Raw genomic sequence first — 25,068 nt, forward strand, 5'->3', positions numbered from 1 at the left:
TAATGAATGCATGTTATGTGAGTTTCACGTCTTAAAATATAATTACTGAAAGAAATAAGATTATATTGTATTTAAGCTGTGTGTTCAAAGTCCACCCCTTCTATTCTTATTGGTACATAAAAACTTTTTTTTCTCCAGCTGTTAGAGTTGTTCTTAAATGATTGATGGGTGGTATTGGAGTCGTGAGCTGCTGGTGTGTGTGCGTGTGTGTGTGTGTGTGTGTGTGGGTGTGTGTGTGTGTGTGTGTGTGTGTGTGTTTACCCTCGCCCATCCTCCAGGCTGCCTGTGAACTGAGCGAAGTTGGTTTCCAGCCGTAAACTTCGAGGCGAGGAGGGAGGTGATGTTTCACACTTGATGGTAGCTTTGTCCACTTCCACAGGAGACTGACAGAGTCACAAAAAACCCTCCCAACTCAGCTCACTTATGAAAGACACTCAGACTACTTTACTTAAGCTGTATTTGCAAACTTACCGCCACTTTTCTTCTGTGTTTCCTCAAGTCACTTGGCTATTATAAAAAAAGTTAAAAAAAAACAAACAAACAAACAAACTACATTGTCAATAGAGAACATTTATGCAAATGCTGATCACTCTGAGTGTGTTTTCATAACTGCGGTTCCCTCTGACCAGAGTCATGATTCCTAGATGGTGACTGGTGTTGCGTCCGTGATGCTTTGGCGTGGAGTGGCCGCTGGTGGGCGGAGAGGAGGACGACGCCAGGGACTGGGCGGTGGCAGAGGTGGGCAGGGCTCGGGGTCGGAGGGTCACGTTGAGGCCGTCCATGCTGCCGCTGTTCACGCGGGACTCAATCTCCTCAGAGCGCAGCTCGGCCGATTCTCTCTCTACCTGGATCATCCTGGGCACGCGACACAGGATGTGACATCACTGACCATGTGGACCGATTACCTCTAACATCGGCAGTAATGTAATGCAGCAGTTTTTCAAGGTGCTTAGAAAAAGGGCAAGCGTGTGCAAAGCCAAAGCTCCGGCCTTCCATGTCAGGAAACCATGGCAACTGTACACGGGGCTCCACGCCACTTCAATTTATAGATATTTTCACATTCATTTTTAATTATTATAAGTTATTATAAGTTTATAATAATTATAAGTTTCTCCTCTGATGCAAAAGATTTGCATTTAAATGCGAAGATTATAGCATAACACTTACCTGGTAATTATTACAGTGGCTTAACTTAAACTTCTTAACTCTTACATTGCAATCACAAATTTTAACGTACTTTATGGGCAGTAATATGTTCCCCCGTGGCCACCATGTCACATGTTGTGCCTGAGATATCCCACCTTATCTCCTCGTTGATGGCGTCAAGCTGCTCCTGCAGCATGAGAGCAAGAGTCTGAGCATCTGATTGGCCGCTTGGCGAGAGCAACGTCGAGCTCACGTCGTCGTCCATGTCCGACTCTGCCTCGATGTCGCTGCCCAGGAGGTGGCTGACGCTCCCGCGCAGGGACGGGTAATCCTGCTCAAACATGGCACACACCTGACACATGCGTGTGTGAAGATAAGCGTGGACAGAGCAAAAAAAAAAAAAAAAAAAAAAAATTCTGTTAATAAACTGCGAGAAAAACAGCCTCAAGAATGAATCACGTGGACTCAAATTAGAGTACAAGCACACACATCCAAAAGTGAAATCTGACTTTTGTGGAGCTGTCGAGCCGGTTACGAGAAGAGATGGATGAACAAGAAACTTACATCACACATCATGTCCAGCAGCAGGTGAGAGAGAGAGAGAGAGAGAGAGACAGGGATACAGAGAAGTTAGTAGAAAATGAGAAGTTAGGTATGATCACAACAAAGCCAAGCGCAGACACTTACTGGCAAAGCAGACATGAACCCAAATTAATCACTGGCAAAAAAGCTGCATGTGGTTAGAAGGGTTGCTAACGTGTGATCCTGTCTGTTGGGTCCTAATTAGTATGCGTGCATGGGAACTGCCGGTTGCTGCCTCCTATTCAGAACACAATCGTCACCTTGTTCGGATCGTCTCGCAGAGCCGACAGCCGGCCCTTCTGCGCCCGCCTGATCACAGTTGTGCTGTAGTGGCCGTCCTGACCCTCCACCACAGAGAAGCGGAGGTCGCTGGAGCTTCCCAAGTGAGAACTGAGATCATTTACATGAGAAACCGATTTAAAGATGCAGAGGGAGGCGGGGATAAAAGAGGAAAGAAAAGACCGAGGTTACCGAGGGTGAGTCCCATCTCCAAACGCTCCACTGCGGCGTTTCAGGTGGTCAATCTCGTTTCTCAGCTTGTCAATCTCGCCGATTAGCCGTTCCTGAAGTAGAAAGGCCGTTCTTGAAAAGTAATAAAGCCACTGCTCTGAAAGCTCTTAGTTTATTGAAAATAAATAAATAAAAAACTGCATGCTAAGATGTGTGAGCTGGACAAGGCCAGGAAGCAAGTGTACGCTATCTGTTACAGTAATCCATAAGAAAAGCCAAAACTTAGTAAGAAAAAGAAAAACGTTCAAAAGTTCGAGATGAAATATCAGGCAAAATTGTAAGCAAGAATATTTTTGTTTATTAGAGTACCTTGCAAAGGTATTCATGCCCATTAAGCTTCTGCATGTTTTGCCAAGTTATAATCTTAAAACTTTATGTATTTCATTTGGATTTTAATTGATAAATTAAAACAAAGTGGCACGTACATTTTCCATCATTTTCTCAAAAACAGTAATCAACTAAAACAATAAATGCTATAATTTTCTTTTTTAAAACTCTGAATTCAACAAGGTATTAATAGCAACTATTATTGCACAGCAATTCTAGATATAGGTGAAATATCGGGTAAAATAACTTATTCCTTTTTCAGCACACACACCTAAGTTGTAAGACAAGAAGCAGTTCTAGTCTTATTGATTTGTTGCTGGCTTACTGACCCTGGTGTGGTGAAACTCTTCAAGCTGTTTCTGGCAGTTCTCCAGGTCCTGAATGAGCGCGTTCTTGAAAAAAACGATGAGATAATCCATTAAAAATATTTTTAAAACTGTCATAATGCAGGCGCATCTTAATAGACAAAAAGAAAAAAAAAATAATGTAAGAAATCCAAAATGTCAAACTTGTGTATTATATACGCAGATCACATTCAGAGTGACATACAGTACATTTTCAGTTGTTCATTTCTGTTAACGTTGATGATTAGCTTACAGCTAATAAAACACCCAAAATGCTGATTATCAGAAATTAACGTAATATATAGCATTAGGCCAATAAAATATATATATATATATATATATATATATATATATACATTTATACAGACATAAAGGGCTTCCAAAGAAGTGTATCTGTAGACTTTACGGTATTGGGGCAATGGAGGCTCTCATGGGTAACTTGTTTGTTATACTTTTTAATTGCTGTTTGTCCTTCCACTCAACTTTCCAGTGTTATGGTTGAAAACATCAAACTGTGAACAGACAACTGATTTACCCTCATTAACAATGAAAACATGCAAAAGACTGTCTGGAGGATAACTGCCAAGTTATCGCACATAATTGCGAAATTAAAAACCAAAATATAAAACGACCACATGAAAATGAATACATTAATTAATTTTGTACTGATCTGTTGTAATATTTAAATTTGACTAGAAACTAAGTTTCGGATTTTCATTATGAATTTCGTTTTGTAACACGAATAAAATTGATTTCAATTCAATTACTGAGGTGAACTGTTTTGATGATACTCTAATTTATTAAAGTGCACTTGTGTGTGCTCTGTAGCTTCATTTAATGTATGAGCTAAAATAAAATGGAAAAAGCTGCTGGTTGGATGAAGGTGTGACGATGCCGTGCCTTGTCCTCCAGGGCGGCCATGCGCTCCTTCAGGTGGAGCTGCAGCCGTTCGTTGGACTCCGTGAGCAGACGGTCCACGGTGTCGGACAAACGCTTGTTGTGCTCCTCGTTCATTTTCTCCCTTTGACGAGCCTAACGAGCAAGGCGGGGAGAGCCGAGGGGGAAAAAAAAGGAGCAACTTTGTCACATTTTTCTCTTTGATACAGATTCCATGTGGGCGTATTTATTCAGCTAATTAAGCATTTCTACGTGGATTAAGGGATAAAGTGTGAATTTAGCTCTAGATCACCAGCTGCCAGATATAGGTCTTCTTGGCCAGCCAGGATGATTTAATTACCATCATTAACTTGACGATGAAAAAGGGTTAAACAGCATCTATTAAATGGGAAGCACTGTGCTTAATATGTGTTCTGGCGTAAATCCATTAAAGAAGAGCATTTATCACAGACACGTAAACACACATCTGCACGCTCAGAGAGGTCTTTCTACTAAATATAGTCATGAGATCGCAGAGAGCGAGTGAGGGAGAGGGAAATTAGCTGTGCGTGAATTATTCAGTCTAAAGATAGTATCCAATCAGTCTTAAAGCGGAGAGAGTGAGGGGGAGGGCAGAGAGATTTGTACAATTTGGTTTGAATTCATGCCACAATGCACTGAGGAAAATGACAAGCTCCTCTTGAGCGTGTGTCTGCGTCTGTGTGTGTGTGTGTACATTTATGCATGAGCGAGCACACAGCCAAAACATGGAGCATCAGCCAAATCATATAGGCATTATTATTACTAGAGGTCAGAATAACCCTGCAGGGGTGATGCACACACACACACGCGCACACACTCAAGCCTGATGCGCACACACAAACGGACACACGTACTCTCGCAAGCTCTTGGTTTTTCTCCTCCAGTTGTGACTCCAGCTGTCGAAGCCGCTCCTCCACGTTGCCATGACGCTCCTCGGCCTGCAGGGGGAGACATGTACATATACTGTAAGCTTCAGAAAGGGCTGTTTTTGCAAGCTTATGTGCTATCGCTGTTGATGCCTCTGATGGCTTCATCCTTCTCCGGTTCAAACTTGTGAGATTTGTGTGTGTGTGTGTGTGTGTGTGTGTGTGTGTGTGTGTGTGTGTGTGTGTGTGTGTGTGTGTGTGTGTGTGGGTGTGTTGCCTTGGTTAGTGCCGCCACTCTCTGTGCCAGCTCAGCTTCAACCTCTGGCAGAGTCTCGGCCTTCCTCATGGTCTGAGCCAACCGCTGCTCTGCCATCTCCAGCATCTCCTGCAGCTGGCGTACCTTCTCTTCACTCTAACACCCGCAAACACGTTCAAAAAATAATAATAATGATAAAAAGAGGCGCATTAATAAGACGCTGCTTTAAACAGCTCAAGTTCAAATTTTGCACTGGATTTTATAGATATTACTTTTGCTTGGGAGAAGGTTGCACTGAATTTGACTTATCAATATCAGAGCGGACAAAGGCTGAGACACACTGTTCAGATTTTTAATTGTCAAGAAATTTGAAAACTATTTAATCAGTTTCCAAACTGATAAATAGTTTGCTTTGGCAACATAAAATCCCAGAAAAAAAAACATTGAAGTTTGTGGTTGTAACGTGAAACAAGTCATGTTTTATACACTGACGCCCTGAAAAGGCTTCATCAGTCAAAGCCTTATCTCTGCACGATTCCTAGTGAATTAGCAGGGGTGTTACCTGTCTGTGAAGGGAATCTTTGGTGGCCAGTTCGTTCTCCAGTTTGTCATTGAGGTCGTGGATGTGGGTTGTCTCTCGCTGGGCAGCCAGGTAGCGTTTCTCTAATGTTGTGATTCTTTCCTCCAAATCCTCTCTCTTCACGAGGAAAAATAACAGAGGAATGTAAACAGAGAAGAGTCGTATAACATAGATAATGTACTTATGCCATATTTAATAGCTGTTAGTAAGTGAGACGGACTTTTAGTTTTTAATTCCAGATTACCTTTAAGTCTAAGATTATTAATTAATAATAATAAAATTGATTATTATTATTAAGTCTAAGATTATGCCAAAAATGCCCAACTATTCATTGCCATTAGACTAACAGTAAAGGAGTTGAAAAAAAGAAAAATACAAGACTTCTTGTTTGTTTGCCAGGTTTTGATTGTTGCTGATTCGTTCTCCGAAGGCAAAACCTTGACATTTTTTTTTTTTTAGAAAACTGATTAAACTGTCTCTGGCATTATTCTATTGAAAAAGAAACATTTTGCATTACATGTGTAAAAAAAGAGAATATCTGTGCAAAGAAGGAGAACTGATAACTGTGATTTTGACTGAACTGTGTGCTTTGGTCAGATGAGACTAAGGTTTATGCAACAAATAATCCAGTGTGGAAAAAAACATACTGATGTATTTAAAAGCATCTCATGTTCATGGTGTGGAGGATCTATGATGTTGATTCTTCCTCAAAGGCCCTAGAAACCTTCTTGGACTGCGTGGCAATATTAATTTTTTGAGATGTCAGAAGAGATTTTAAATAAAAAAATCTGGTAAACACTGCCAGTAAACTAGAAAAAATATATATTTTTCCACTGTCTCTTTCATGGACAAATGTAAAAAGAAAATTGCTTAAAAACATCAAAATCCACCTTCTTAAGTAGCCATCTTAGCCCTCTGATGGTAATTTGTTGAAAATAAAAATTTCTTAACATGGGACGTTTGTGACCCTATAATTCAAGGTTTTTCTACAAGTTGTAGATTACGGTACCACCGTTTTTCAACGCTTTTCGCACGTCTTCATCCAGGTGTCTGAATCCATATGCCTCCCAACTCTAACGCCATTCAACCTCACCTCTCTCTGCTCCCGCTGTTGTTTGATGGACAGCTCCTCACTGCGGCTCAGTTCTCGTCGTGCGTTGGCCAGCTCCGCCTCCAGCTCCACCATGCGGCCGTTCAGAGTGGCGGCGTGCTCGCGACTCTGAGCCAGCTCCTTATTGGTCCGATCCAGCAGCTCCTGAAGCTCAGACACCCGACTGCCGTCGTCGTGGGCGTCTATAGAGCCGTTGGGGAGTCTCTGCAAAGAGGAACACTAACAGGTATGAACCACCTGTCTGCACCTGTTTACGTGAGCAACATCAAAGCGCTGAGTTGTAGAGATGATTTTTGAGTGACCTACATAAAAAAAAAAGAAAAGTACCAAGATGTTTGCGTTTTAGAGGTAAATTATGTGAGGTTAGGCTCTCGTGTTGTTGCTTAGATGTTGTTTCTCCTTTCTCCGTAGCTGAGAGTGCTGTTATTTCCGTGATCTTAATTAAACAAACCTTCAGGGACACATTCTGACAGAAAATACAGCGAGTAGGAGCGAAGCTTTTCTAGGACCCCCCTCCTCTGTTTCCAAATGCTACCATTTCGCTTTCTGATGAATACCTTTCACAAATACATAAACATTCACATTAACAGTGGGGAAAATGCATTTAGGCCAAGTAAAACTTTGTAATAAAACACACCTGGTGATCTCTGCAGATGTATGTTCTTTGTAATGATCAAAATAAGACTTTTAAGATTATTTAAGCTGAGTTCCTGTGGTTGCATAAAAGAGGAACCAACATGGGGCCCTATAATGTCCTATGATATTATGTAAGCAAAAGTGTAGCTATGAGATAAAGCACAACAACCTTAGCACAAAAAAAATGCATAAATAGACAGGTGACAGGGTAAAATAATTTTACTCTTACACGTTAAACACAGTCAAAAAGCTGCATTAAATTTTGATGTTCAATGTTCATGGGAAGCAAAGAACAAGGCTGAGGGACAGCAAAGTGCAGAAAAACAGCCCAAAAGACCTTCCATGTAGGCTTGGATCCGTCCGTCCGCTCCACTGAATCTCCATCCTTCCTCTGCCTTGCCGTGTTCAGCTGCAAAGGAGATGAAACGGAAAAGCAAAGAAACCACAACTTTATCTTATTTTACTTCCCAGAAAATTCAGAACAAAACTCAGTGCAGCTCAGGGTTGCGTAACAGTAAAATAGTACTTTACACACCTACAAATATGAATTACACTGTGGAAAAAGTAAGGCTCATCTTGTTATCAGTTCATCATAACAAGATCTGACTTTAGTTCTCAAATTATCTGCCTGCTAGGATAAGATTATAACTGAGTCTGAGCTGAATATTTACTCCACCTCTCGATGTGTGATGGTTTCTAACCGAGCCATAACGCAAATCATTAGCTATCGTGGAAGGGTCTGGATCCTAAACACCATATCACACAAAATGGACGATTTTAAATCTCGTCAGGTTATTTTACCTCCTGGGTGGTGGACGCTAGTTGCCCCTCCAGGGTCGCCACTCTCTCTAGAGCCACCCGAAGCCTCTCTCGTACCTGACAGACACCAAAATTACACAGAATATGGGTCACGATTCAAATGACTTCAGTTGTTGGTCCTATGGTGTGTAAAACTATTTATACTCCGTGAACTTTTCCATGTTTTTTTTTTTTTTTTCAATTACAATCAGCACACTTCAATTTGTTTGATTTGAATTTTATGTGGAAGCATAGTAAGGTAAATGGAGATGAATACAGGAGACTACCAGGGGAGAAAAGGCTGCAAAATACTTAAGAGTAGTGTGGAGGATCAACCGGACATTGAGGCTAACCATACAGCGTACAAAGAAGTGCTTTATGTTAAAGCATACATTTATAATCAGAGTCCAATTGAGAATTTTTGCCAACAAGAGAAAAAGTTCAATCCACTTTTGTCCGGCGCTGTAAATGTGCTAACACTGATCTAAATGCAATCTTGTGACTTCCTCAATTTTGTTCTTTAAAAGTCTTTCAGTGATGGTTTCCTCGTGTACATGGATATGTTTTACTGTGACAGTGAGCAATAATAAGGTTAATTAACCAAATAAAAAGCCAGAAAACCTCCAGAGTTAGAATTAATCGGTGGCAGGCGACAGCTGTACTGTTTGAGAAAAAGTTAGGCATCATAACACGGTATCCATGACGCTGAATATTATTTAATTAAGTAATCAGCTAGTGTGCGCCGGCTGACCGAAGTCATAGGGCCCACCTTTTCATCAAGGGCCTTGTGGTGTTCAAACAGCGACTTCAGAGCTTTCAGGACCTCCACCTCACTGGAGACTCCAGATGGCGGCGGCGCCTGTCTCTTCACCACCGTCATCCTGAGGCTGCGTTCATGACGAGACACCAGACACTCCAGGTGCTCCAGCAGCAGCTACAGCGCCACACGCATACACGAAACAATTCATTTTAAACTTGGACTTTTTTTTTTTTTTTCTTTGGATTTCTTCCTTTTTTCTCGAGCGTAGCCACCCACTTCGCCCACACACTCGCTTGTGGACAGACGTACACATACCCTGGTGTTGTTCCTTTCAGCTTTGAGTTCGGATATTTCCTCTTCTTTCTCCAGCAGCTGCTCCCGGCATATGTTCAGCTCCTTCGTCAGAGTGGCAAACTCCTACACAGCAAACAGACAGAACACCCACACTGAGGTTAATACCACATCCCCTGGTCGACACAGTGGGCACTGCTTTGGACAAACTGAGTCACATGTGGGAACACAGTCCAGAAGGAGTAGTATACTATCAGGGTGAGGAATAATTTATGAGTAATTGACAATTGGCTAGATATAAATCTTGGACAGCTTAGTTTGTTCTTTCTGCAGGGTTCTTATGGGAAAGATTTGGTGCTAGAAATGTTTTCTGAGCCTTTGCCAAAAAAATAATGAAAGAAAATTAAAAGGGATTCATTTTTAAAATGCGGTACAGCAGTGTCTGGTGTCCTAAAGTATTAAAGTATCCATTGGTGTATCAATTTAGAAATCATCCATCATGGCTTTCACCATGCACACGTTGGAAATATTGACTTGGGCATAGAGTTAGGACCAGCAAAGGCTAGGGTTTTGACTTTTAGATTACACATTGAAGACATTTTATTTTACTTATTCCAAAACCTCAAACTTAGCTGGTTATCTGAAAAGCTACCAGGGCTTTTCATCATTGAACTAAAAAAATTCTTTGGGCTTATTGAATTTCTTTTTTTTTTTCACATTTAGTTTTGTACTTTCCAGAAGATTTGAAGCACTTTTAGTCCTTGGAATATGCTTCAAGTTGCTGTCACATGAGTGGGTGTATTAAAAAAAAAAAAAGTGCACTGCACGGCTCTAAATGAGGAGAATTTTTGTGGAACATTAAGTCCTTTAGCATCTTTTGAAGTGTGTGTTTCATTTTGGACGTACACATGGTTTGTATACTCTATGTGTGTGTTTTAGCTGACAAGTATACCATTTTGTGAGATATTGCATCAACTTTTTTCTTTTTTTTTTCCTTTCTTATTTTTTCATACAGAGGGAATCCCTGAATTTTTGGAGACAAAAGTTTAATGTTTCATGCATAATCTAAGGGTGTCGTGACTTGTCAAATAATCGCTATCTGCATTAAGCAGCAGGCTAAACTTCTGTCAGCTGAAGTCACTCCAAGCACTTGGCTTGCTGAAACTAGCCAAGTGAAAGCGCCTCTGCGTGGCTCATCATAAGATAAAATTATGTTTTCAGTGGGGTATTGCAGCAAAATTTTACACAGCACTTCCATTAATTACACCCGCTAGAAATCGCTGCAGTTTTATATTCCCAGGAAGGCACTGCTGGGGCATTTTTTTGTGACAATACCTGGAGATTTAAGTACACCTCTCACTTCTAACATTTCAACAGCTTGTCAACTGCTTCAGGAAATTAGACTTCCTTAGTGCATATGTCACTTATGTGTACAGATACTATGCACATCTTGGTCCTGGCAAGGTAGATTGTAAAGCAGACTGTTCCATGCATAAACTCATTGTTCAGCAGTAACCTCTGACCACTCACAGAAATGACATCAATGTACTACGAATGTTTGACAGACTATTTAAACTCATCAGGACAAAAGGAGACTTTATGAAGAGAGGCAAAAATGATTGAAGTGTCTGCAAAAAAACTAATGCAAAGAAATGGGGAAAAAAAGCTGGAACACCTAGTGGGAAAGGTTGGGAAGCAAACTCTAGCAGAACGATGTAAAATACGTGAGTTCAGAAATAAAGACAATGGAGACTTCCAAGAATGAGGACAGTCAGATAGGCAGTAGTGTGGATAGAGCCAACAAACTGAGGATATCCAAGCAAAAGGTTCAATTCAGGGACAAGTTCCATGTCCTGTTCTCCAGAGAAACAGACCTCGATTTATGAGGAGAACGGTGCTGCAGGGCACAGTTCTCTCACCTTTTGATACAAGCCAGAGATATCACAACATCTAATCTCCCTTTTGGGTTAAGTATTATCGAACTGAAATAAGTGAAACACATATTAACAGTGCATTGTGGCAACAGAGATGATGCAGTTATGCAGTAATGATAAGAGAAACGTCTTAGTGGAATTAAGTGACTCGTTGCAGTTTTATGTTTTCTTTGAGCAAAAGTACATCTTGCATAGCTCACTACCTGGATATGGAGTTTTATTTCTTTTAGTTTCATCGTACTCACACAAACTGAGATAGCACCATCTCCCTCAAAGCATCTAGCATCTGCGTTTCTGAGGTCTGAGACCGGGGTCCAGATATTATTTTTACAACAGTCTTCCACCAGAATGTGTCTGGCCCCCCGACATTTCATAGCAGGACATTACCTGTCCGGATCACTAGAAGAAAAGTTAGAAAAAACAGAAATACAAAAAGCAGCGGTCTTAATTCAAACCTCAAACTGATCCCCTGCATACAGGAACCTCAGACTGAAGAACTTTCAGCCTCCAAGTCACTTAAACTGGCTCTTTTAAACACCAGATCTCTTTGTGCTAAAGCTCTATTAATTAATGATTTCATCACTGAGCATAATATTGATGTTTTATTTCTGACAGAAACATGGCTGAATGACAATAATGAAGCAATCATACTAATTGAATCAGCGCCTCCTACATACAATTTTTTAGGTGAGAATAGAAAACATAAAAAAGGAGGAGGCGTGGCTTCAATATTTACAAATACCATGAACTGTGGCAAAATCTCTCTGGGTCATTTTATGTCTTTTGAGTATCTTGGAATTGAGGTAAAAGGCCACAAAAGAACTTTGATACTAACCTTATACAAAACTCCAACATATGTGGAAAATTTCTTTATGGACTTCAATGAACTTCTATCTCTCATATGCATTGACTACGATTGTTTGATAATTGTCGGTGATTTCAACATTCATGTTGACAACCCCCAAGACCGAGGGGCAAAAAAGCTATTTGATATATTAGAGAGTTTTGGTTTAACACAACATGTCAAACAAGCAACACACACTCATGGACACACACTGGACCTGGTTATCAGTAAGGGTGTGAATATTTCCAATGTCTCTGTAACTGATGTCGCCCTGTCGGACCACTTTGCTGTTATCTTTGAATGTTCTTTATCCATTAACCCACTTGGACAAACAGCTACTATCACAAAACGTACTTTCACAGAAAACACAGCAGAAACATTTAATCAAATCTACTCTGCTTCCTCGCCCTTAAACTATAATAACGTAGATAAGTTGGTAGATGATTTTCAGTGCAAACTTTCAGATATCATTGATTACATTGCACCCATTAAAGTGAAGGTTGTGTCTGGTAGGAAGAAATCTCCATGGAGAAATGCACAAACAGTTCTGTCTGCAAGACAACTCTGCCGTAGGGCCGAACGGAAATGGCGTAAAACTCAACTACACGTTTATTATGACATCTACAAGGAAAGACTACGTAACTATCACACAACACTAAAACTTGCAAGAGAGGCTTTCTTTGCAGATGTCATAAACAAAAACACTAACAACGCCCGAGCTTTATTTGCTACTGTTGACAGGCTCACAAATCCTCCTGTGATGTTACCACCTGAACTTCAATCTAATGCCGCCTGCAACAAGTTTTCCAGTTTCTTTTCAGAGAAAATTCAAAAGATCAGAGGATTAATCTGCACATCCACTCCAAAGCCAGTACCAATGCTGTGCCCAAACAAAACAAAGGCAGTAAAAATGACCCAATTTCAACTACTTCATTATAAAACCCTAGAAGAAATTATAAGTCAATTAAGCTCCAGTTCCTGCTGTCTGGATGTCCTACCCACACATTTCTTTAAGAAAGTCCTGCCTGTCGTTGCTAATGATCTGCTCCATATAGTAAACACATCGTTGTCTTCAGGTGTTTTCCCCCAGACTTTGAAAACAGCAGTTATCAAACCACTGATAAAAAAGAACAATCTAGACAAATCACTACTGCAGAATTACAGGCCGATCTCCAACCTCCCATTCATCAGCAAAGTTATTGAAAAAGCAGTTTTTAAACAATTAAATAACTTCTTAACAATAATGAATCGCTTTGACTCCTTCCAGTCTGGTTTTCGTGCTCACCACAGCACGGAGACGGCCCTTGTAAAAGTGTTCAATGACATCCATATAAACACAGACTGTGGGAGAACCACAGTGCTGGTTCTGTTGGACCTCAGTGCAGCTTTCGACACTGTTGACCATGACATTTTACTGAATCGACTGGAGAGTTGGGTCGGACTCTCTGGTCCAGTGCTCCACTGGTTTGAATCTTACATAAAGAACAGGAATTTCTTTGTTTCAATTGGAAACTTCTCATCAGAGAGGTCAAAGGTCACATGTGGGGTACCCCAAGGCTCAATCCTAGGACCCCTTCTTTTCAATATTTATATGCTCCCGCTGGCTCAGGTTATAGCAGGAAATAGGATTAGCTACCATAACTATGCGGATGATACACAGCTCTACATCACGATGTCACCTGGTGACTCTGAACCCATCCAATCACTGAACAGATGCTTAGATCAGATAAATGTGTGGATGGGCCAAAACTTTCTCCAGCTGAACAGAAACAAAACTGAAGTTATTATCTTTGGGCCTAAAGAGGAACGAACTAGAATCAATGCTCAGCTTCAGTTATTACAACTGAAAACCAGGGATCAGGCCCGAAACCTGGGAGTAGTGATGGACTCTGACTTGAACCTTCAGAGCCACATAAAGACAGTCACAAAGTCGGCCTTCTATCACCTGAAGAACATCTCCAGGATTAGAGGACTAATGTCTCAGCAGGATCTAGAGAAACTCATCCATGCGTTTATCTTTAGCCGTATTGATTACTGCAACAGCATCTTCACAGGTCTGACTAATAAATCAATCAAACAGCTGCAGCTGATCCAGAACGCTGCTGCTCGCGTTCTCACTAGAACCAGGAAGATAGAGCACATAACACCAGTTCTAAAGTCCCTACACTGGCTCCCTGTAGCTCAAAGAATAGACTTTAAAATACTGTTGTTAGTTTATAAATCACTGAACGGTTTAGCACCACAATACATTAAAGATCTGTTATTGCTGTACCAACCATCTAGACCCCTCAGATCTTCTGGTTCTGGTCTGCTCTGCATCCCCAGAACCAGAACCAAACGAGGAGAAGCAGCATTCAGTTTCTATGCACCACGGATTTGGAACAAACTTCCAGAAAACTGTAAAACAGCTGAAACACTGGGTGCCTTTAAATCTCAACTTAAAACCCACCTGTTTACAGTTGCTTATGGCAATTGATGCCTTCTATTTATTTGCGAGTGACTGGGAGTCATTGCGCGTATATAAAACCCTGTAAATTCTAGACTAACAGGTAACCAATTAATGCACAAAATCCGCGTAGGACAGCGAAAGTCCTAGCGCAAAATTTTTGCGAAACAGGCGGACGGAGCCTGGTGCTGCAAGGCTGGAGGCCTTGTCCTGTTAGGCTGTGATTTTATTATCTTTTTATTACTTTCTTTTTCTTTCTCACTGTTTAACCCTGTAAATTCTAGACTAACAGGTAACCAATTAATGCACAAAATCCGCGTAGGACAGCGAAAGTCCTAGCGCAAAATTTTCGCGAAACAGGCGGACGGAGCCTGGTGCTGCAAGGCTGGAGGCCTTGTCCTGTTAGGCTGTGATTTTAACTTTTCTTTTTATCTTTTTATTACTTTCTTTTTCTTTCTCACTGTTTAAAATTATGTAAAGCACTTTGAAATGCCTTGCTGCTGAAATGTGCTATACAAATAAAATTTGATTGATTGATAGAAACAACCCCATATTTCTGACTCTGATGGACATTTAACGCTCCTGTGGAGTTATTAAAATTTGCTCCATTACCTCTCATAGTTTGAGATGGACCTGTATGGGCCGAGCATTTTTTGCTGCGTGTTTGCTTTTCACAGTTTGTAAACTTTAATGGAGCGGGACTGGACAGGAGTTTTAACTCTTATTTTATATGTGAACGTCTAAATAGCAGCAACCCAGAGGTCTTTTGCAGAGAATTTATGGTTTAAGGTTTATCTGTACACGATGTCTTTGACACTTGCAGGCAAATAGTATGACACCCATGTGGTCAATCTAAGAGATGTTATCCAAGAAGTCGATGGTCATGTCAGACATTTTTATTTATTTTATTTTATTTTATAAAGATCTCTGTTGACTCGTTGAGTTATCGATTGGATTTCCAGGACTTGAGAAGCTTCACATCATCTAATGTCATTTAGCAGTTATATGTTTTCGGTCTGAGCGCACCGATCCGGTGGCTGCTTATTAAATGAACCCTATCTCTGTGTGTGAATCTTACTATGCGCTTGTGATGTCTGAATGTCTCTTGGCTCTTTGCTGGATTTTCCTGTGAGGTTGGCATCAGTCCAAGCTGGTACCCAGATCTCCATCATTTCTCTCTTTGCTTCACTCAGAGTACTCCGGTACACACACACACGCGCACACACACACACACAAACACATTCCTACACACCCACACCACATTAAATCTGGGACCTCCCTGGTGCGACGACACTGCACTCTCCATTTTCCATTCTCATGATAAATCTCGACACTGGCTCAAGCTGAAAGAAAGCTGGCACTGTGAGCGTTTAGTCTCTCCCAGAAATTGCAGCAAAAGAAGGGGGAGTGTGGATGAGGACTTTCCCCAACAAACAAGGACAAAACATACAGAAAAACAAAGCATTGTGGAGGTTGGTGTGAAATCCTAATAGATAATCATAGGATGATATCAAATTGGATCACTCATTAGTAGGAAAAGCCTGAAATGTGCTGTCATTTTGTATTGCTGAAGAATGCCAAAAAAAAAAACTATTCCTGCACAAGACAATACCTATGCCAGCGTAACTATTTATGAACGTGGAACACAACATATCATTTGCATTCAGAAAATAATAATAATAATAATAATTGATATGAGACTTTTAGTTAGAAAAGCTGGAATAACTGTTTGACAGAGTTTCTATAGATATCCTTCGAAAACCTTTGGGTGTTCAAATGCTCCCACGCCGATAGGTGCAGTTTTAAAACAAGGAATAAAAAACTACCAACAATTACAACTGTTATCTGAACGAGGATGATGATGTGTGTGTGCTCTAATTTGCTTGATGCTTTTGAAGTAGCCATGTTGTCTGGTCTGGACTGTTTACATGCAGAACCACACACAGAACCTCCTCCCCCCCCCCCCAAAAGAAAACAAAAAAACATCAAAGAGAACAGCGGTATACACCGATGCACACTAACTAAGATGAGCTTTTGGAATAATAACACAAAGAGCAGAATTTGAATAAGATAGAAATAAAATAAACCCACAAATGAACACAAAGCGTATATAAAGCAATCTTGCCTGCAAGGTTACCGAACCTGTCTGCTACACTTCAGTGAAAAGCAACAACATGGAGCAGAAAAGGAAAGCGCTAAGAGAAAAAGTGACTATAGAGAGGGGAAAAATGGGTCAGTTTGCACATTTAACGTTCCTTTATTCCACTGGGTGGACCAATAGGCAGGAGCTCAGACCAAATCCACCAACAGATGTTTTAAGTCACTGTCTCTTTCAATCATGGCAAAAAAAGACAAAAAGAAAAAAAAAGATGGCTCAACAAACAGTCTGAGACCTTTAGCTCATCTCTTCATCCCCATATTACACTGCCTTTTGAAAACCCACTGTATCTCTACTTAAAAAGGGGGGACAAACAAAAACCAAAACTGCATTTTTCTGAAATCGAGGAACAATAAACAAATATAACAAAATGGCATAAAAAAAAAAAAAACAGAAAAAGAATCCCAAAAAAAAAATGGTTTGTTTTCTCATGAGGGCCTGTCCAACACTTTTCATCTGACAGCGGATACAGCCCCTGTGTTTTTCTCCCTTTGACACGCCGAGCACCCCGAACCAAACAAAAATCCCAGGACGGCTTCTCAGTAGTCAAATACTGACGGGGCTCACTGACAACAACCTCGACATCTGTCAGAGAGTAAAACCGTACAGAGCACGGGAAAAGGGGCGTCTGTGGCATATAGAGGAATGCCGCTACCCCCAGTGTAAGATAGCAAACACCGCTGAGCCCAGACTTTGTGAAGGGATTTCGCTTTTTTTTTTTCTCTTCCTTAAGCAGGTTGGGATTAACGGATGAAACAAAATGCTCTCTGTGTGTGTGAGTGTGTGTGACTGAGCACGAGGAGAGAGAGAGAAAGACACTGTAGCAGTCAGATACAAAACAAACAAAAAAAAGGCTGTAAATATTAAGATTCAGTGTTTAGTTTCCATGCATACAGACAATCTCAAAGATATTTAAAAACAGGATTTAGGCATGGGATCTCTCTATTTGCGCTTCCTGTATCTCAGATCATCTCTCATTTTGCTCATCCTCTGATGACAAATAATATGAACAATTAAAAGGGCTTGCCTTTTAATTGCTATTTGTCTTTGAATGGTTCTTTTATTAAAGAAGACATTCAGAAATATTTGTAATTTCCATTAGGAAGATTGTTCCTAAAGTAAAATCCAATCCTAACTAATCCCTTAGCCAAAAATGTGTCTCTATTACAGCTACAAGACGAAGAACTGTGACCTTTTTTGCTTTATAAGTTCACAACAAATGTTATCTCAGGCATTTTACACAACAAACAGGTCAAATTTGCATCACATTCAGTTCAATTCAGTTTATTTATATGGACTAATGTCATCTCAAGGATCATCACAATACATCCTAATGTGATCCTAATTATAAAACGATGCGGTCGAGATCAGAGTATTATGATGATGAAAGAATTGTCGTCTAAGGAAATCCCGCTGATTCCATGAAGTCACTGATTTTGCAGGAATCCCTCCTCCTGAATAAGCATCTGGCAACAGCTGCCCGGAGTCATTAACTTAGCAGCAATCCCTCATACTCAGCATGCACAATGCTCACGTAAATTGAAAAATCCCACTTCTTTGGTGGGGGTGGGATAATGTGGAATGGGCTGTAAGTAAAGAAAACAAGATTTATTGAGTGACAAGTAATTATACTTTATAATAAACCAGTGAGAACGGGGAGGGAGGCTGTGGAGGCGCTACGAGAAAAATGGACTAGAGAATATTTGTGCATATGCTGTTAGTCACCATCCACTAAATTCACTGTTGATTTACATTAACACAGATAAATCGAGTTGTACTTAAGCAAGTGTGCACATGAAATGATTTATAAGCCTATGAGTGCCTTTGCTAAGGCCATTAAGCTAATAAGTACAACAATACAAACATCGTGAATAATCGGTTCTCTTCACCTGCTTTGCACCACGTCCATATTTTTCATAATTCTGCTCCATTTTGAACACACTGCTCTTCTTCTCAACGAATCTCTCTCAGATTCCTTCTGTTACTTTGACAACCGGTCTCTTTTCCGAACCGGAGCGGTATTCGGCTTGCACGCATCTTCTCTGCAACTTGTTGGACTCATTAACTAAAGCGGTTCCCAACGGAGCAAGTGGGGAGCGGTGACGATAGAGAATTACGATATGTGTGGATATTTTGTGAGAAAACCCAATGGGATGTCCGCTGATGTTTCAGAACAGTGAGGATGAGTGGCGGCTCGATGAGCATCAGGCGGTGAGGAAAAAAAAAAAAAAAATTAAAAGAACAAAATATGTGACTAAGCTTGAAAGGAAGGAGACTAAACCAGTTCATTCACACGTCAGATGATTTGCCAGCCTTGCTTTGGTGATGTGACATCATCATGTATGCTAATTGGATTACGCTTACAGCTGAAGTAAATGGTGCCTTAAAAAAGGATCCACGCTCCTGGCATGCCCAGCACACCCCGCTGCAGGTTGTCTTCAAGCAGTGTGGGGAAACACACACAATTGTTTCTGCATGCTGTACCACATCCTGAAAACACTGTCTCATGAGACATGGTGGTGGCTGCATTATCTTGTGGGGAGGCCTTTGTTCCACAAACAAAGAAGGCCGTGGGAGCTGGATGACGGATAGAGCTAAGTACAGAGATTCTCCTTGAAGAAAAGTTTGAGGCAGCAAAAGCACCGAGAGTCAGGCAGAGGCTTAATGTCAATGTTTAGTTTTTATTCCTCTGAAAACCCGAGACATGCAGAAACAGCTGGCTCCTTCACATCAGAGCTAAAAATACATTACTGTTTACTGCAGCTATAGCCCCCCAAAAAGGGGCAAATATGGCTTCATCATTTATGTCTCAGCTCTATATCAACTTAAGTTTAGCATTTATTTCTTTTTATGTGATATGTCATTCTTTAAATGCTTATCTCGTGTTCCTGATGTATTTGGTGTTTTAAGTTTTATCTCTGCTCCTTTGTGTTCTGTAAACCACTTTGAATTGCCTCGTGTACGAACGGTTCCATGCAAACACTTTTCTCTTCCAGCTGGACACTAAACATACAGCCGGTGCTAGGATGGAACGGTTTAAGCTAGATCACTTTGCAGAGTTTCAGTGGCCCAGTCAAAGCCCAGATGTAAATTCAAATGAAAATCTGCAATTTGGAAAATGTACGTGTGCAGATATTTTCCGTCTGATCTGACAGAGCGTTAATTATTTTAAAGCAAAGAATGTGCCAAGATCTCAGTCGCTCAGTAAAGTAATGACTCATTTGTTGGATGCAAACTTGAGTAAGGCTCAGCTTTTGTCAGATTGAAAACTATGCATCTTTGTCTTTCCAGTTCACAGTGATGTGCTATGTTTTGGTCTATCACATAAGACTCCAATAAAATCCACTTAAGCTTGTTGTTCTAACTTGAAAATGATACTAGATTCAGCACTAACAGCTAGCACACAAATAATACGGCAGAAATCAGAAAGAAAAATTAATATTTAATTGCTTAGATTTGTTTGACATGGTAGCCTTGGATTGAAGTCCCCCCCAAAAAAAATCAACAAATCTTTCAGAGTTAGACAAAAATTATTGTTCCCAGCAAAATCATTAAGTCTTTTCAGCTGTTTTCTATTTGTACTCCAACAATAAAGTTTAATGCTCAACTCACCGAAGGATCACTATAAATTTTAAATGTTCTCTTCAACCAAAACCATTATATAAATGGGCTGTGCAGCCCCTCAGGACACAGAGACACGAGCCTTTTCAAAGATTATTGCAATGCAAAACAAGATTCCACATAATAACCAAACTGCATTAGCTCTTGAGTTCTTCCCATCGGCTTAGCAAGGACTGCCAAAGACGAAGCTGCATCCCTGTGGAGCTTCAGATATCGCATCTCTGTAACTCCTCACCACTGCAGAGACACCTGATGTGGCGAACAGCAGGGAGGTGGACTCGACCTTGCTCTGACAAACCTTAATCAACGCGCGCAGGAACTGTGACACACACCGCCATAGCGCTTTTTTGCCTGGGCGATGGCCCCTAAAGTAGGCAGTGAGTAATCTGTTGCCATGACACCACAGCCTCACACTGCTGTGAATGTCATGGCAACGGCTCATTAGCAGGAGTGTTTGAGAGCCCGACAAACTTTGCATGAACGTCTGAGTGGAGGGATGTGCTCAGTTCCACATCCGTGTGGGGGAGCACGCTAAAACACATACCAGGCTGCTAAGAGATGCTTTTTATTTTTTTCTTTCGGGTGAGAGTGGGACCTGACTGCAGCACCTGAAAGATCCAAGCTCCCTCTGAATCTTTAGAGTGATGAAGACGACAGAAGAAAAAAAAAAGTTTTTCTACAACTTTACACAAAAAATTCAACACATTTTCTACTTGGAAAGTAACAAATACATTTCCTGTGAGAATTGATGCATTAAAGGAGATTTAATGATAACCACAGTTGCACAATATGCTGAATCCCAGTCACCTCCGCATTATTGGTACATTCAAAATCCCAATCCCGATACTCTACTTGGAGGCAACATTTCGTAGGTTATTACATCGTGTGCAGTGTATTCATGCTATGCAATAATATATTTTGTATTTGACCAGTCAGATGGGGTATCACTGTCCTTTATGCCCAGGCGATCTGGATCTTAACAAGCTAGCTTGGCCATTCCCTTCCCACGCAATTCCAGTTGATTCTCATCTCCCTTCAGTGCTCTGTCTGGGATTTCTCACACTGAACTGAATTTCCCAGGTTGAATTTAAACTGGGTCAATCGGCAAACAGAAAAAAAGAGTTGTGAACCATGACATATTTTTTATTTTTGCACTGCTTTAGAATTGCAATCTAGTTTTGTATTGGACACACTTCCAAATGTTGAGCAATTAAAGTCGGAGCAAGAAAAATGTTTAAGACATCTTACTGCCGTTGCTCTCACTCACAAACATCTCCTTCAGCTTTGCACTTCCAGCTTCGCAGTGGGGGATGGCCCACACAGTTTCTAGTCAGCATAACCTAGCTTCAAGTTGGTATATTACATGTTGTAGATCACAACCAAATGTTAGTGATTGGGTAAAACCTCACCCAATTATTTCAAACTTTAACAAAGTTCACGACTCCAAGCAATCATTTCACAATAGTCAAGGGTCAAGACCCTCTGCACATAGCAAGGCATAGAACAAATGACTGTTTTTTTTTTCAGGCTATTGGGAGAGAGGGATTTTGACCATTCTGGTTTGGTCATAAGTTTTGGATTGTTATCTTGTTAAAATATCCAATAATGACCCATGTTTTTTTTAAATCAGATTTTCATTTAAAGTCTTGCATTTCAAAGAGTTTGTGATCCCATGCACTTTAACAAGATTCCCAGGGCCTTTAGAGGAGAAAACAGCCCACAACACCATAGATCTTCCTGCATGTTCAGACACTCTGATCCACTTTAAAATTAAATAAATAAATCACAAAAACCTTTAGTCATATTCACTTTACTGAGTTATTATAGCATTGAAACTTCTGCTTAATGTGGAATTATGCAATAATAGATCAACTTATTTGTAAGCTTAGATTTAACAATATTATTATTAACTTCTTCAAAATATCTTCACCAGTTCGGCAATATGCATAGAGGATGGTGACTTGCATAAATACATTTGTGCACAATAAATAATCAAAAATATTGCATAATATTTGTTGCAAAAGTACACATTTTAATAATAGTGCAAGTATATTTCTCAAAGAAAAATCTAAATAATCTGAGGATAGAAATCATCAAACTGGAACACGTTGGTAAAACTTCAACTTGTGCATTTTGGCCTTTTTAGAACTCGTCTTTGCAACTGATGAGAAATGTGTGCACTTTGTACGCTCAGCTTAAATATCTCAAAATATATTTTTGTCCTACATTTAAAGCAAGAACGACTCTAAAGCAGATAAAACAACAGCAACGACTCAGTATCCGGTTTTGCCAAATCATGCACAGAAAAAGTTATTTGAGAACCTCCATATTGATTATTATGCAGCAATATAAGAGGGCACATCTCACACTTCAATCTTCTGTTTGGTGAGCACGCATAGTGGGTGTTAAATCTCTCCCCAATATTCCTCAAACTTTTTTTATCCACTGCAGCCCTGCAGGCAAAGAGTAGAATCCATTTATGTGTTTTAACTTGTTTCATCAAAGCCGAACAAAACTAGAACCGTGTACAGAGGAGAAGAAAAAAAAATGGTGGGATGAGAGGGGAAAACTTCCTCTGTTGGATGAAAGGAGAAGCACAAAGAAGCTTCTGTGCATCAGTGGAGTCTGTTTCTCGCACGTGAAGTAATAAAAGATATGTTTAGTCAAGCATGCAAAGCAGCCAAAGAAAGGATGAGCATTCTCATCAATGCATGACAGACGGTTATCTCTGGTATTTTCTTCAACAATGAGATATGAAAACAGAGAAACAATGATATCAAACGGCCTCGTTCTAAACAGATATGCAAATTCCATCACTGCAATGTGTAATCACGCGTTCCGGCTCGACTGAGCCAAAGTGGGGGAAAGGAAAGACGAGAAGGAAGGAGGAAGAGGTGCAGAGAAGGCCATATGTCAGTCCTAGAAAAGAGTCATCAGCGCCGAAATCAATACTCTGCCAAGGACACGCGGAGCTCGCGCAGAGAGCTGCCTGAGCCGTGGGCGATTCCTCACCGTTAATGTCCGAATACTTGCTGAGAGCTCAGTCGCCCTACCTGGTACATGTAGGTGTTAAAGTTAGTCCAGTTCTGAAGGTAGTTCCTCACTGTTCGGTTCATGGTGGAAGCTACACATATCGCATTCCCGAAACGTGAACTCCATGAAAAGAGGCTGATGCATGCATGGGATTGAATGAGGAGTCGAGGGGGAAAAGAGGGATGGAGGAAAAATACTGGTCCAGAGTTGCGCTGCCCTTCACCAGGATGATACCCTGCTACTCAGCTTCCTACAGACTCAGCCTCAGATGGGAGACAGGATCCCTCCTGCCTCCCATGTGATAGCTGTGTAAAAACAAAGGGGAAGGGAGTGGAAACCCGGGGAATAGAGAAAACAGCAAAGCATGTTGAATAAAGACAAACTAAGAGGAAGGAAGGAAGGAAAGAAGGAAGGAAGGAAGAGTGAAGGGTCAGGTGAATTTCTGGAGTCCTTACCAGCTGCTCTGTTTCTCTTTCACAGAAAGTACTGAGGCACACTTCAGCGCTAGTTTTTAAAGTCACACTTAGGTCTAATACTTTGGATTAGCATAAAATTAAATGCTCTATTTCCTCCTAAAAAAAAACAAAAAAAACACCATCACTGCTTACTCAACACAAATTCAACAGACTCTCTTTCCTCTAGTGTGACATTGTGCATGCTGATTCCTTCTATTTATAAATCATAGCTGGCTTGTCCTGCCTCTCTTGGTAAAATTACGTAGTGCCTGCACTTAGCTACAGTCTATTCTTCCAGGTGTGTTTTCTTTTTTTTTATCTTCTTTACAGTAAAGGATACTTACAAGGTTTGAGGATCACTGTCTGAAAACTCAACTTTCTCCTATGATTTTTACACCGCATAGCCACCCTATCGAGACTTGTGGGTACCAGAATCCCTCTGATAAAGACATACGAGGTTCCCTCATAGTCTGAATGGATGTTGCAACTTCAATAATTTCTGAAAACAAGGGTTGGTTGGACACGAAGGAATTTATAGAAAATATTCTCCAATACATGTGCTGTAAAAATTCTGCACATAAGCTCAAATGCAAACAGACGCCTTTAATATCTGGCTTAATGTAATTTAGTAAGTTGCTGGAGGGAGCTGGCCTGATTCTGGTTAGTTATTTGACTTCTCTTTTAACATAAAGCTCACTTAAATAGGTTGAATTTCTAGCACTGACCTAGTTCAAACATTTTGCGTAGGGTTATGGCAGGGAACATTCACTGTCCTGAATTTAAGGGTGTGGTGTCAGTTTGACCGACAAATGCCTTCTGGAAAAAGGTTTTATCTTCACTGGAGACATACACTGAGATATCTGGTCACACTGACAAGAAGTATGCTTGGAGAAGTAGAAATTAGGGTTTCTCCTTGAAGAACACAGTACCTAGTGTCAGTAATGGAGGCAGTAGCATCGTAACAATGGTCTGTTAAGATGCCAGTGAAATGTTGCAAAAAAAAAAATGGATGGAACAATGAAGGAGGAGTACTTCCACATTTTAATCTGGTTTTCAAATTTCCCAGACACATATTAAATGTATATTTGGAACATTTGAGGGACTCAAATCTAAAAAAAATATTGAAATACATATATGCTGTGCTTCGAAGTCAGGATCTATCATTTTTTGACTATAAGAGTGATCAAATAGAGAGCCAGAATACACCAGAATCTTTCTGACGGCTATGCAAAATACAATATTTCTCTGCAACTAGCTAAAAATGTATTTGGAATAACTTTGCGGGTGCATGTATTTAAATGAACTACTATGCATAATTAAAAAAACAAACAAACAAAAAAAAAACACTGAAGTTTGTTTTCCAAAACCACTGAAGTTGGATTTTGCATAATCATAAACCTGGTGGGGAGGGGGAGGTTCAAATAAATTATTTAAAAGCCACAATTTATATTT

The 25,068-nt window shown here is 40.4% G+C and overlaps 1 protein-coding gene across 1 annotated transcript; it reads right to left on the bottom strand.

Annotated features, from left to right (window-relative positions):
• Positions 1-257: 257 nt before the first annotated feature.
• Positions 258-23,244, bottom strand: ppfia4 (PTPRF interacting protein alpha 4). The gene is made up of 16 exons (XM_088005970.1): positions 23,182-23,244; positions 9,150-9,251; positions 8,844-9,008; positions 8,078-8,152; positions 7,614-7,685; positions 6,623-6,844; positions 5,512-5,646; positions 4,971-5,105; positions 4,682-4,765; positions 3,810-3,941; positions 2,895-2,957; positions 2,200-2,291; positions 1,989-2,118; positions 1,302-1,498; positions 627-855; positions 258-383 (listed from the first exon to the last, which is right to left on the bottom strand). Exons 1-16 carry the CDS (start codon positions 23,242-23,244, stop codon positions 258-260), a joined length of 2,022 nt encoding a protein of 673 aa, XP_087862096.1.
• Between the last annotated feature and the right edge of the window lie 1,824 nt (positions 23,245-25,068).

Source organism: Poecilia mexicana, unplaced genomic scaffold (genome assembly GCF_051168715.1).
Source record: "Poecilia mexicana isolate PSO_F unplaced genomic scaffold, ASM5116871v1 scaffold_5, whole genome shotgun sequence".
Taxonomy (NCBI): Eukaryota; Metazoa; Chordata; class Actinopteri; order Cyprinodontiformes; family Poeciliidae; genus Poecilia; species Poecilia mexicana.